We start from the raw sequence: 13,438 nt of genomic DNA, 5'->3' as shown, positions 1-13,438 counted from the left end.
GTGGGCCGCGTCCCCAGTCCCTGGGCACGTGTGTGTGTGGACGCACACGTGTGCACGTGGGCCAGAGCCGGTACAGCCTGACTCTTGGTGTCTCCAGGAATAAAACCCACCGGCCCAGAGACGCTGGGGCTCTAGGGAAAAGCTTTCTCTTCCACTCCAAGGACCCCGAGTCACTTAGGAGGTGTTAGACCAACGTGAGGCTTCAGGGTCTAACCCAGGTCTACACATGCAACTCATTTAGCCAAACCTTGCATTGGTCTGGTTCCTCCTTACCATCCCCTGTGATCTGCAGAGCTCTGCAGTGTGCAAATGCCCTTTCATTCAGAAACTCTTTAGGTGAGCTCAGTTCACCTGTCCAATGAGCCCGTGTCCCATTGCCTCCAAGGGAATCAGGATGGACAAGTCAGGTAGCTGGGAAGCTTTCAGGATTCCAGGCAGGTCAGTGCTTAGTGCTCTCCAGGAAGGAGGAGCAAATCCTAGGAATGAGAGCTGGGTCTCCCTGGGCCCACACCTGCCAAGTAAGTTTGTAGTGACCAGACTTTCCCAGTGCAGCTAGCACTCCTTGGGCTCTCCAGGATAGGTGGCAAGGTCCTGGGGCAGATGCCAGCGGGAAAAAGCAGCAGGTGCAGGTTGAGGTTTTCTGTCATTTCTTTATTGGGGCAGGGATGCATCTTTCATACAGACCTCTGTGCTGGCCCCTGTGTGCACACAGCGCATGAGGCCAGAGCGCTGGTGGGCTAGGAAGGTCAAGCTCTTTTACAAGAGGGCATTAGAAAGAGACCTATTCCAGAGGATAGGTGATGTCTGAGGCTGTGGCCCCACCCTGGTGGAAGCCAGCTCTAGCTGAATGCTGGACAGTGCTGGGGGCCGAGGGGGCTGGGCTGTGAGGAGTTTGGGTGGACAGAACACCCTAAAGCCCCCACCCCCATCAGGCTGGTGGCAGGGCCAGCCCTGCCCTTGATGCAGGTCCTTGGGCTCCATGGGGAAAGGGCCTGAAGATCCCAAGTGCTCCTGGGGACCACTCCTTATGCCCTTTTCCACGCCAGGTCTGTCAGAGGACAACCCTTCGGTCCAGGTGATCCCCGCGCCCACTCCGCTGGTGCCTCACTTCCAGGTGCTTCTTCTGGACCTTCTCAAAGTGCTGCAGCAGCTCTGCATAGTCGATGCTGGGGGAGTCTGCTTTCTGCGACTTGGGGGCTGCCTTCAGACTGTCTCTGGGGAGAGGGAGCACAAGGGCCCTGTGTCAATGTCTCAGCACATGTGGGGGCTACAGGATGAAGGGGGGCAGCGCCACAGGCTGGTAGCACTCAAGCCCCGTGAGTCTGTCTGCCTCAGGCTCAGCAACCCTTCCCCAACAGCCCGGCAGTGTTGAGGAGCCCAAGAACACCCCCTCTTCTGCAGTTGCTGAGACCAGTCAACACTGCTTCTTGGATATGGCCTTCAGCCGTGGGCTGGCAACAGCGCCCAGAGCAGGCATTGCATTGGGAAGCATTTCCTGTTTACGAGTGGCTCCCTTTGGGGTGAAAGCCAGGGCTAGCAGCCAGCCAGGAAGCCAGCTGGGACCTGAACAGGGTCCAGGGATAGGGGGAGGAGGCAGCCTGGCCTTTTCTATGGGGCCAGGCCCAACAGGGATGGCTGGAGTCTCTACGGGGCCCCCAGTTTGGCAGGACATCTACTTTTGAATGTGGGGGCTCAGAAGCCTGCAGGCACTCCTTGTCCCTGGGGAAGGGAAGCTGGTCCGATCACTGGGCATGCTGGTGGCTCCTACGACTCCTGCTGCTCCCACCCTCCCATTGTTCAGTACAGCAGCACAATGGCACAATTACACTGGGCCTGGTGCTTGCTACAGTTACGCAGGGTGGTAGCCCTGTTGCTCCTTCAGACCACTACATCCCCCTAGGCCCTGGTCCCATTCCTAACCACCCCTCCAGCAGTGCCATGGTTGACTCCTCCTCCTTCCCTTAACCTCACTGGCTTGGGGAAGCAGATGTGTGTGGCTGGCGAGTTCCCTCCTCCAGCTCCTGAGGCCTGGTGGCTGTTGGAACTCTAAACAGGGGTCTCATGAAGGCTACGGGCTGTTCGGGAGAGTCCCTGAGTCCTGTGAGTTCATGAAGAGACCCCAGTATGGGGGTTGGAGGGGGTGTCTGGGCATCAACTGAGCACAGGAACTAGACAGACCCAGCCCAATAGTAACACGACCACTCCGCTTCCTAGCCATTTGACCTTGGATATGTGACTTAGTTTCCTCATCTGTAAAGGGGGGTGGCCACAGGAGCCTCCCCAGAGTTGTTGTGGGGATTCCTCCAGACTTGACCCTGGTGCCCAGCCCCTGCCTAGGTACCTGATGGGCAGCCACTGTGGCTACAACTCTGCCCTCTGAGGTGAGGTCAGCCAGGGCCCAGCAGCTACAGGCCTGGGGCACATGAGCTGCTCAGTTCGTTTTTGGGAACACAGTGGTGCTTCACCCAAATGGAACTCTCAGCAGTGATCCTGGCACCCGGTAAGGTACAGGCGACCAATGGTCTGAGCCTGACGGGCGTCACTGACCATCCCCTGGGCTGCTGGGGCTGGAACAGGGACAGTGGGGACCCTTCCCATGACTGGGTTGTCATCTGGAGCCTGGAGATGGCCACCTGGACCCCTACGTGGCCTGTTTCTTCTTGCCTTTCTGGTGAAGGTGTAGCATCTGCAAACACCTTACCTGGTAGCTGTGGTTGCTTCCTGCCTGGGCCTCAGGCCTTGCCTCCCGGGCTGGGGCTCTGGCCATGTTAGTTCAACAAAGATCAACAAAGTGGGGCCGCTCTACGGGGGCAGACCAGGCAGCATTTTGGACTCTTGGTGGCTGCTTTCAATTCTCCTGGGAAGAGGGGAGGGAGCTCCCTGTCAGCCACTATCCCAAGAGAGGAACCCGGGCTTCTGAGGAGACGGAGGGACAGCCTGGAGCTTGGACCTCTAACTTCAGGGGGTGGCCGATGCTGCTCCACCCCAGGCCTGGAAACGGGAGGCCACAGAAATGACACTGAAGTACGTCGTCTGACGCTGGGTGTCCACGCATCTCTATGCTGCCCCCTCCACACTCCTGGAAAACCAAAGCATTAGGTCCCAAGGAGGGACTGAGAGGGGTTTCCATGGAGCTGCTGGCAGTGAATGGCAAACCCAGGACGATGTGCAAAGATGTGGCCAGGGAAGGGGCAGGGGTTGGGAGGACTGGGCTGCACCTTGCTCTCTGGTCCTTGTGGTGGCAAATTGTCTTGCCCCAGTGACTCAGCTCCCTGGGGGGAAGTTCTCTTGGCCTGAGATCTTGGGAGCAAGGGATATGTCCCAGGGGCGGGGACGGTCTCCTCAGAGCCTGGAGGCCAGGGCTCTTCTCCCTGCCTCTGGAGGGGCACAGCCACTGCCCAGGCCCTTTGTGTTCTTTTCATGTTGACAACGACCCCCAGGCAGTGAGCGGCTGGAGGACACCCAGCCAGCAGCAGAGCTGGGATTCCAGAAAGCAGAGTGGGCTCTCCTGCCCACCCCGCCCACGCACCTGTCACCAGGCTACTGCTGGCAAGCGCCATCAGCTTTTCCTTCAAAGGGTGCCTCCAGCCTCACCAAGGAGGTCTTTGGGGAGCAGCCTGGAAGCCTGAGCGGCCACCCCCAGCCCTGCTGGCGCCTTGAGCACACAGGACGAGGGAGAGGCGAGCAGCACCAACTCCCTCAGCTGTTCCCTGCTCGCAGGCCTGTCGGGCAACTTGATGCTGTCTTCCAGCTGCCTGCCTCTCCCGGGACAGGGACTGTCCTCAGCCCCCCTCCAGGGTGTGAGTTGTCCCCCTGAGCCCAACCCTGCAATCCAACCCCTCCCCCAGCTGTTCCTGAGGCCCCTTCCTCACCCGCTGCTCCCTGCCTGTCCCTATGGTAGCTCTGTCAAGGGCCTTACTAAAAACAGCTGGAACCCAGAGCTCTGAAAGCAGGCAGAGCCTCAAGCACCCAGTTAGTTCAAATGCTCACTTACTGATGAGACCCAGAGAAAGTGTGTGGCTTGCCTAGGGTCACAGACCTCAGGTCAGATCCTAATCCAGGCCTATGAATTGCCTCAACCCCTGTCCCAGACTTCCCTGACCATGGGAGATTCTAAAGGAATGCTCACTTTCTGAGCTTCCCCGGGCAAGCCTGCCCTACCCTGGCTGGGGGCACGCCAGGAGGATCCGACTGTTCTGAGATAAGGAGGAGATACAGTGGGCAGAGCTTGAAGAAAGGACTTGCCCTTAGCAGCTCAGGGTCCACAGCCTGGTCCGGAGGCCTCCCCCTGGAAGGCAGGCCGGTCCCCGAAAGGGAGGGAAGAAGACCTTCCTGCCTCCATCGCCCCTCCCACTGCACCATCCTTCCTAGGTGCCTGCCAGGGCGACCCTGACACCCACCAGGTACCAGAAAGGCCAGTCCAGAGGCAAGGCCAGCAAAGCAGTGTGGCTGCAGGGCCTTTCTCCCCAGCATAAACCCAACTGCACGCTGCTCCCTGGGGATGACGCGGTGGCACCTGAGCAGCTGGGACAGTGCCTAGCACTGCTACCCCCAAGAGCTGCTGCTGGCAGAAGGGGTCAGGATGGCAGGAGCTGGGCCTCGGTCTGGGGACCACTCTTACTCAGGGCTCAAGCCCCTCCAGCTGGCCTGGGGCAGACAACCAGTCAGGTGCCCACACCCAGCTTGTGGGGAGACCAGGCGGGTGGGAGGGGTGGTGGGAGCCTGAGCCCAGGGGAATGGAGGGTGCAGGGTTTGGATCAGGGGCCAAGCCCTGGGCAGGCCCATCTCAAGGCCGCCTGTGTCCGTCCCAGTGGCAAAGGCCCGAGGCTCTTCACAGGAGCGAGGCGCCAGGCCTGCCGTGTGGCTTGAACAGCCTGGGAGGGAATTCTAGACACACAGGGCATCTGATGCAAGCTGGGCGCGCTCCATTCAGCGTAAATCTTCTCAGTGGCTCTGCTTGTTTCCATGGCGACCTGACAAGTGAAATTTTCCATCTCGGATGCCAAATGCCTGTGGATGAGGCAAAGCCTCCAAGGTTACCAAATATAGACATGGCCCAACAGCCTCTGGGGGCCAGGCCAGCAGTGGGTTCGGGTGGGAGACTGGACACCCCAGGGCTGCAGCTCTCCTGCCAGAGCTGTCTGTGCTGGGCCTCCTGGTGCAGGTGTTTCTAGTGCCCGTTCCTGTGGGCAGGACCCGAGCAGTGCGGCCACTGGTGCACCCTACCTCCCACCCACCCAGGAGGAGCTGGCTTCAAAGGTCCCAGCAAGGGGGGTCTTCAGTGGCCTAGGCCGAGCCTCTGCCCTAGATGGAGGGGAGGACTGTCTGAGGCCCAGGACTAGGCCCTGTTCAGCTGCCGGGCCCATCTGCCACCCAGGACAGTTTCTGAGCTGGGGCTCCAACTCCTCCCCGTCCTGGAGCTTCTCCCAGAGACCTCTGTCTGGGCGACTCTCTTTGTACGCACTCGACCCTGGTTCTTAGAGAAGGTCTCACCACTGCACACCACCCACTCCCAGAATCCCCCACACTGGTGTCCTGATATGGAAACGAGAGGCCCGTGGACAAGTGGCTGTGGAGTGGACAGGGTCTGCAGTGACAGGAGGGTGTGATGCCCAGGCAAGGGAGACCCCGGCAGGCCCCTCTGGCCCTGACTTGCTCGGAGGCAGCGGCGGCCGCGCCGTCCCGCACTCACTCGGTCTGCAGCAGCTCGGGGTTGGGCACGCACTGGAGCCGGTGGGACAGCAGCTGGAAGGCGCTGCTCTGGGGCAGCAGCATGAGCAGGCCGTAGAGGGCCTTGATCAGGTACGGGTTGTTCTTCACGTCCAGCAGCTGCAGGCGCAGATCTGCAGGGAGGCAGAGGTCAGGGGCCTGGCACCGCCCTTCACTACGTCTCTGCCTGGCCAGGGGAGGGCCAGCCAGGTGGCCGTGACACAGAACAAGGCGGGGGCTCCTCAACAGCCAGGCACTCCTGCCCCCATCCCGGGGCGCTTAGCTGTCCCCATGATCTCATCATTCTTTCTTCCTACCCATCACCTGCCTGTCTGTCTGATCTTCCCAACAGACACTTCAGCCTGGTGACGCCCAACCTGCTGCTGGGCCTGACCCCCTGCCCCCTCCCCCGCTGGCTGCCTCCCTGGTAACGAGGGGCTCGGGGCCTTACTGTAGCAGATTCCCCTGTCTGCTCCCCACATGCCAGCACACAGAGCTATAAATAGGGTGAGTCGGAGAGACGGGATTAGGACAGCTTTGAGGGAGGGCAGGATGGAAAAAGCTTTCGTGTGTGGCTTACACACACACCAAGCCCAAGAGTGCCTGCTAGGGGCTTCGGAATCCACCTCAGACACCGCCCGGCCGCCCCACCCTCCAGACGGGAGGCACACCCCTGCCCCTGCCCAGCATCCCTCCCAACTACACAGGCCTGGTCCGCTCTCCTGTAAGCCCTTCTAGGAGAGCCACAGGCTTCCACCTCCTCACGTTTCTAGGCCTGGCCAGGGTGTCCTTTGTGGAGGATGGGACACGTACTCCAGGAGAGGCCAGGCCACCCTGCAGCAGCTGTGCAGGCTCTAGGCTGATGCTGGGAGAGGAGCAGACAGGCCTTGGGGCCAGGACAAGCCAGGAAGCAGCAGCCTCCCGCCCCTCCTCTTGCTCTAGGTGGCAGGAGCCACCAGTGGAGACCTGAGCAGCTGTCCCCAAGCCTTGCAACTCCAGCAGAAGTGTGGGCCTATCTGAGTCCAACCCTCCCTCTGAGCCTGGGGGAAGCTGGGGGTTTGGGGCCAAGCCAGCAACCAGTGGGATCTTGGCAACCAAGGGTTGGAATGGGTGCTGGGCAGGACCAGGGTGCACCTGCTGCGCAACAAAGCCCTGGGCCCGGAAGGAAAATGCTTGTAGTTTTTCTAGGGTCCGGCTCGATCTGACTTCAGGGCAGCCCACTTCCCCTGGGAGGACCCTGGGGAAGCAAGATGTCAGGTCAGGAGACCACATGGGACAGGCTGCGCGCACTCCACAGGGAGCAGGGTCTCCCTCCACTCTGTCTCCCAGGCAGCCATCAGCACGGGGCCGGGCTCTATGGAGAGCTGCCTTCTGTCTGAATGGGTGTAAGGGCTGCTGCCCTCAGCCCCTCCCTCGGCCTGGGCAGGTCAGATGCGCTGCCAGAGAGCAGGAGGGCTGGGTGGCCAGCTTGGCAGGAGGGTGGCCCGCAGCAGGGCTGGCTCCTGGCTTCCCCGCCGCCTGTAAGCACACGAGTCTCACTCAGCCCCATATCGGAGGCGCCAAGAGCTCGGCTCACCCGGCCAGCTGCCACTTTTGCACATTCAGCCTGGGTGTTACGATTAGGCAGCTCTCGCCCATCAGTTCTCAGCAAATGCCAGCTCTGCTCTGCAGACACGAGTGTGGGCTCCCGGGCACAGGGGAGCACGTGCAGGTAGGCCCAGGGTCCCCGCAGCTTCCAGGGCCAGGGCAGAGCGTCATATGCTTGGGGGGAGGGGCCGGGGACAGCCCTGGGCCAGCTGCCCACATGTCCCCTGACAGCACTGCTCCAGTTCTCCCCAGCATGGATATTAACCTTCAGGTGGGTTTGCTGTCGGTGCTGGTGTGCCTGCAAGACTCACCTTGAGGTACATGGGCAGGACCCATGTTCCCATCTTCTGATGCCATCTGTCTCAACCTTGTCCTGTCTGGTCTCCTCAGCCCTGACTGTCCTTCCTGGTCTTAAATTGTTGACATTCCGGAGTATCCCTGGGGTGACTGCCCCCCCCCCCCAATGTGGCTTCGCCCCTGTCTGACCCCAGGCCAGCTAGGAGCTAGGGGCCCTTACATGTGAAGATGGGGCACTCGATCAGCTGCACCAGCTTGTCCACCTCTGTGAGGAAATCCACAGTGACCTCCAGGTCCCCACTGGGCAGGCAGTCAAGGAAAGCCTGTCCACTGAGCCAGGACAGTCTCTGTGAGGGGCCTCAGCTGGGGTGGGGGCACAGGGAGACCTGGGACCTCGAGGCTTGACCCAGCGGCCCAGAGCCACCCTCCTCCCTCAGGGTCCGGCTTCCGAGGCCCAGAGCCCGCTTCTGCCTAAGCCGGATCCACATACGAAGGACACGAGTCTATTCTCCTCTTTGCCTTTGTGTCCCTCTAAATGAAAAACAGCACAGCCGTCTCCCTGCACGGGCGCTCGGGCTGTGCTGTGGCAGCTCTCTCCTCCGTGATTCGGGGCTCTGAAAGGCTCTTATCGCAGCCCTGCAGCCTGTGGGGGAGGGCCGGGCGAGAAAGGCCCTGCTCCTGCCTGAGTGGATGCCCGTCAGCCTGGCCCGGGTCAGGGCTGCAGCACATGTGAGGCCTGTGGTCCCTAGGTCACACCAACAACCGAGAAGCAAAGGTAGGTTGTGGAAGGAGAGCAGGCATCCCCAGGGGCCAGACAAGGCCACAGCTGACCCCCAAAGGAGACACCTCAGGCCCCCAACTCCAGGCCCACCGGGAAAGGAGTCCAATTTCGCATCCTACGTGGCTCCCCAATCCAGGGTCACACACCAGGCATTCGCAGCGGAGGCTGGTCTGCGTTAGTGTTTTAAACAGAACCTGACCACGATGCCTGTCACTGAGGCAGGCCCTGAGGTGCGCTGGCCTCGTCCCTCTTCCCGTGGCCTCCCGTCCAGCCCACTTCTCCTGCGCTCTGTCATCTGCTGGCTCCACTCTGTGGCCCCTGAAGGTCCTGAGGCTCCTCTCCAGCCAACACTCAGCTCAAGCCTGCAGGCTTCATCTACGCTGCGGCTGCAGCCCGGCGCCTCCTCCCCGTTCCCAAGCCTGCTCTCCTGCCCTGCCCCCCCTCCCCCCCCCGCTGCGCGCCTGCCTGTCCCCAGGGCCCCTGCACCCACATGGTCTGCTCAGCCCCATCACCAGCGAGGTTCCTCCAGGGCCAGCTCCCTTCCACGAGGCCCCAGATGACACCCCTCAAGGAACCCATGGGGGCCTGAAGCCACAGGCCTGTGGCAGGTGCAGGCGTGAGCCGGAGTACGGCTGAGGCCCACGCGCCCGCAGGAAGGGAGCACCCGGCCCTGCCTGTCCTTCAGGGGCAGGACCAGAAGAACAGTGACAGCGAAGGATACAACTTCTGGATAAGGTCGTAGGCGTGCCGATAGTTCTGGGTGAGGAAGCAGAGGGACACCGTGGTGACTGGGTTGTGGCACCAGGAACGGTACAGGCAGCAGAACAGGTTCTGGCTCTCCTGAGAGGAGGGGTGAGCAGTTAGCAGAGCCCCCCACGCCCAGCTCCTCCCTGCCTGGGGTCTGCATGTGGACCTGAGAAGGAAGGGCCCCTTCGGAGAGTCAGGAGCCAGCTCAGCAGGCCGAGCCGTCTGGCAGCCGAGTTGGGAGTGTGCTGTCACAAAGGAAATGCTGACAGCTCCTCCTCAGACCCTGTCATTACTCCCGGCCCCACAGAGCCGGTGGTGGCGGTGGCGACAGGGCCTGGTGCGGAGTGAGCTGGCCTTTGTGCTGGCAGCTTTGCTCTTGGCAAATAACAGTGATTGTCCTCTCCAGGGCCCTGTGGTCCCGGAGCCTGTGGGGGCCAAGGTGGGGGGATGCAATGGGAGGGTGCAGAGTGCGGGTCAGAAGGGTGTTTGTTCCCTGCAGAACGCTCCTCATCTTCAAACGCCGTATCTCCACCCTCCGAGGCCCACCTTGCACTCGGAACCGGCCCAGGAGTGGAGCCCACATTCAGGGGAGCCCCTGTCCTGAGGAACATTCTTAAGGCCTCTGCGAATGTCTGAGAGGAACCACAGGAAGAAGGCAGAGGTGTGGCCTGGATTAATCCGAGCCTCTTGACCCACATGCCCTCAGACCAGGCTTGGATGTCCTTGGGGCTCCCTGAGAGGGGCGGATGCACGGTCTGAGCTGGGAAGGTTCCCCAGACTGGGGAACAAAACCCCTGGAGCCCCCGGCACATTCAGGACGGTGGCCACCCCTGGAAGTCCTCTGAGCTCAGCCTCCATCCCTGGATTGAGCACGGCCTTGACCATGGCCCCCAGAGCAGGAAGGCAGGGTAGTGAGTGCCTCCTTGCTCTCTGACCAGCCTGATGGGCTCTCACCCAGGGCCTGGGACAGGCGGCGCTGACACCCTGGCTTCCGACAGGGTGCCTTTGAGACAGACGGGTCTAGCTGGGGGAGAGCAGGGCGGGGCCAAGGAGGAGGGCAAAGAGGGCAGTAACCCCTGATCTCCCACAGGGTGACACCCACAGGCCTGACCCTCAGAGGATGGTAGCACCCAGAGGGCATCACCCTGCTGGGTCTCTCCACACAGGCCCAGAACTGAACCCACTCTGTGTGCAAGGGGCAGTGCCAGGGGTGGGAGTGGGTGTCAATGAGTAGGAAAGGCACAGCCGTCAATGGGTCAGGGAGGGCAAGTGGGCCCTAGAGCCTCCTGTGGGCAGAGCCCGCTGCAGCGGCGCTCTAAGGGAGCCAGCTGTAACTCACTCCTGCCACCAGCCCGGTGCCTGTCCTTTACACTGGGCCAGGAACATCCCAGCTTCACCCCGTCTCCTCCCCGAGAACCTACTGGGCTGAGGATGGATTGGCACAGTGGAGTGCCCGTGGGCACACATGTTAAACCCGGGGCCAGAGCCTGTGGACACGTACCGGAGTCTTCAGGTCCTTGAGCTGGTTTCTCAGCTGGAACAGCTCTGTGGACGTGAGCAGGATGGTGTTGAGGGTGTGGACCATGGTTGAGGCGAATTTGAGGTCCTCCTCTCGGAGCAGGATGTCTGCCATCGAGTGGAAGATGTTCTCCGCATTCAGCAGGAGGCACAGCTGCCTGGAGAGCAGGCAGAGCAAGTCAGGGAACCTCTGGGCCTCAACTCAGGACCCTCCTCCTGGTCAAACCTGCTTTTTCCTGGGGCTGCTGTGGGGGACACTGGGCATTGTTCAAAGGGGCCTGGCTCCACACCTCCCAAAATCTTAGGCCAGCAACTCCAGAGCCCCACAGACTGTATTTACCCCCCTCCCTGACTCTGTCCCAGGCCAGGAAGTGCAGTTCTCAGAATAGCAGGGCCTCTGGCTCCCAATGTGGTGAAGGACCCCAGCCACCTGCCCGGTCTCCCGTGTACCATGGTGTTCTCTGCCCCCCGCCCCCCCCCCCCCACGCTTTACTCTTCTGGATAGACTTTCTCTTCATCTGACACACTCCCCCTGAGATCCACCTGGGGCTGTTTACACTGCAAACCCCACCTGGGAGGTGCTTGCAGGTAGCCAGGGCTCAGGAGGCACTTGTGGGATGAGCGAACCCTATGACAACCCTGAATTTTGTCTTTGCTGTTCAGCTGCTTAGCTCTGGCACAGGGAGGCAAAGTGACTTGACCAAGGTCACGGGATTAGTTAGGCCACTTTGCCTTTCCACTCTCTTCTCTAGTGAGAGTCTGGGGGGGAGGGGGATAAGTCTTGGGTGTAGTGGAGAGGAGGCTCCATTTTACAAAAGGTATAACACAGAACGTAGGGAATAGAGAAAAACAGTTTTTCAAGGTCCGTGGGCCAAGGCGACGTCCATAATAACAGGTGGGTCTCAAGGACAGGCTCAGAGGAAGCCTGGTGACCTCCCGCGTCTGTCCCCATGCCATGGAGCCTGACCTTGGGGGGACGCGCAGGGCCCTGCCTGTTGGGAGTCCAGGCTTTCTGAGCAGGGAGGCGCCGCACCGGAGTGGGCGAGTGGCCGGTGAGGAGGGTGGGGCGCCCCCTCCGTGCCCCCTGCCTGTCTCCCGTCTGTTTGCCCGACTCACAGTCTCTGCTCCAGGGAAGCATCACAGACCATGCCTGGGGCTGGTGGGGACAAGGGTCTGAGTTCAGTGTCCATCCCAGGTCACTGAACTCACAGTAAACTCAGCATTATCAGAGACTGGTTTCCTGCTTTCCTCTAAATACCAGCCATGCCTTGGGGCCCGGCTGGAGAACATTCTTCCCTACCCCAGGCCCGAAAAAATCCCAAACCACGAAGTACAAACAGTGGACAGGCCGGCTCCAGCCTAGGCCCATCTGGAACCAGCAGTCTTGGGCAAGAAACCACCAGAGAAATCAAAACAAGGTTGTTGGGGGTGTGGGTCGGGGGAGGGCGTGTGTGGGTGAGAACAGGCTACCAGGGCTCTGCCATAGCCTGGTATAGGTGGGGGGTGGACAGAGGTCCCAGAGCTTAGTGCTCCTGACCAGCTGGGTGACCCACTGTCTACGCCACGTCTTTACCTCCCAATCGGGAGCAATATTTACCTGTACAATGGGGGCTACTAAGAAAGCAGCGGCCCAGACTAGTGGCAGCTTGCTTGGGGTGCACAGTCCTTGGCGAAAGGGACCCCTGCTTGGGTAGCCCGCTGGTACCACGGGTGGGGGTCACAGCCAGCTCACAGGAGAGAGCCCGGCCCTTCGGTAGAGTGCAGACAGCACTTCCTGTCCCCTCTTGGTCCTCCCAGCCCTAGATGGGCCCCGTCTCCAGGGCCATGACATAGAAATGTTCCAGAAGGGCAGGCTGGGGAGGAAGCGGAGCATTCTGACAAATGGTCACAAATGCCCATCGCCTGCAGCTGCTGCCGTCTCCATGACAGGGGCCAACAGCTGAGCCTGCTGCCAGGCAGCGCTCTCCAGGGATCACAGGCCTGTGGGGACGGCTGGGGAGGGCGTGGAGGGATAGGCAAAGGGGGTGGCAGTGAGAAAGGGGCACCAAGGCCTCATTGACAGCGTCCTAAGAACCGCAGCACACTGACAGCGCTATAAAAGGTCAAGGGTGGCAGTTCTCTGGAAACACTCCTCTCTGGCCACCAGTGATCCTGTTCTTGGTGCTCCTGTCCCCCTCAAATGGCTCCTCTCCCCCTAGTGCTGTGGCAGCTCTCCTGACCCTCTCTGGTCTGTGTCTCTTGGTGGCGGCATCTGGTCCCATGCAAATTATTTTCAAAGCTGCCTCTAAATTAGTGGCTCCCATATGCACCTCTGGAACCCCCACTGAGCTCTGGTTGGAACAGCCGCTTGCCCGGTAGATGGGCTACAACAGGCGCTTTAAGCTTGGTGGGGCCACAGCATAACTCTTAGGTCCCTAGCTGTCCCCATCTCAGGAAATGGCCCAAACCACGGAGTCATCCTTGATCCCCTGGGCCCCTATGTTGGGTCCACTGCAAGCTAGGGCAGGGGTCTGCCTTAAGGGCACATCCTGCCTCCTCCTGGCCCTTAGTGACCCCTTCCCCAAGGCAGGTGTCAGCCATCTCTTGCCTGGTCAACTCCAAGGCCAGTTCCTAATCAGTCTCCCTGCCTCTTCTCTCACTGCCAGAATTCACCCTCGATGCGCCAGCTGGGGCACTCCTTAAAAAGTGTCCATCAGAGCATGGTACTCCCCAGTGGCTTCCTATTGGATCTAAATAAAACCCAGCCCCTCACCATGACTCCAGGCTCCCACACGTCCTGGTCAGCTCCTTTCCAACCTC

At 60.8% G+C, this 13,438-nt stretch overlaps 1 protein-coding gene across 2 annotated transcripts in view; it reads right to left on the bottom strand.

The window, feature by feature from the left end:
- Window positions 1-630: 630 nt before the first annotated feature.
- VAC14 (VAC14 component of PIKFYVE complex) overlaps window positions 631-13,438 on the bottom strand; it is a 103,110-nt gene continuing 90,302 nt past the window's right edge. For both annotated transcript variants that reach the window (XM_066348574.1, XM_066348573.1), the window contains exons 15-19: window positions 10,623-10,797; window positions 9,096-9,214; window positions 7,814-7,893; window positions 5,693-5,843; window positions 631-1,214 (exon numbers count right to left, since the gene is read on the bottom strand). In XM_066348574.1, the coding sequence (XP_066204671.1) occupies window positions 1,052-1,214; window positions 5,693-5,843; window positions 7,814-7,893; window positions 9,096-9,214; window positions 10,623-10,797 (688 nt within the window). In that variant the 3' untranslated portion in view covers window positions 631-1,051. The remainder of the gene's footprint in view (window positions 1,215-5,692; window positions 5,844-7,813; window positions 7,894-9,095; window positions 9,215-10,622; window positions 10,798-13,438) is intronic.

Source organism: Saccopteryx leptura, chromosome 9 (genome assembly GCF_036850995.1).
Source record: "Saccopteryx leptura isolate mSacLep1 chromosome 9, mSacLep1_pri_phased_curated, whole genome shotgun sequence".
In the NCBI taxonomy this organism is placed as follows: domain Eukaryota; kingdom Metazoa; phylum Chordata; class Mammalia; order Chiroptera; family Emballonuridae; genus Saccopteryx; species Saccopteryx leptura.
Note: the sequence above shows the minus strand (reverse complement) of the source record. Positions and strands in the feature narration are given on the sequence as shown.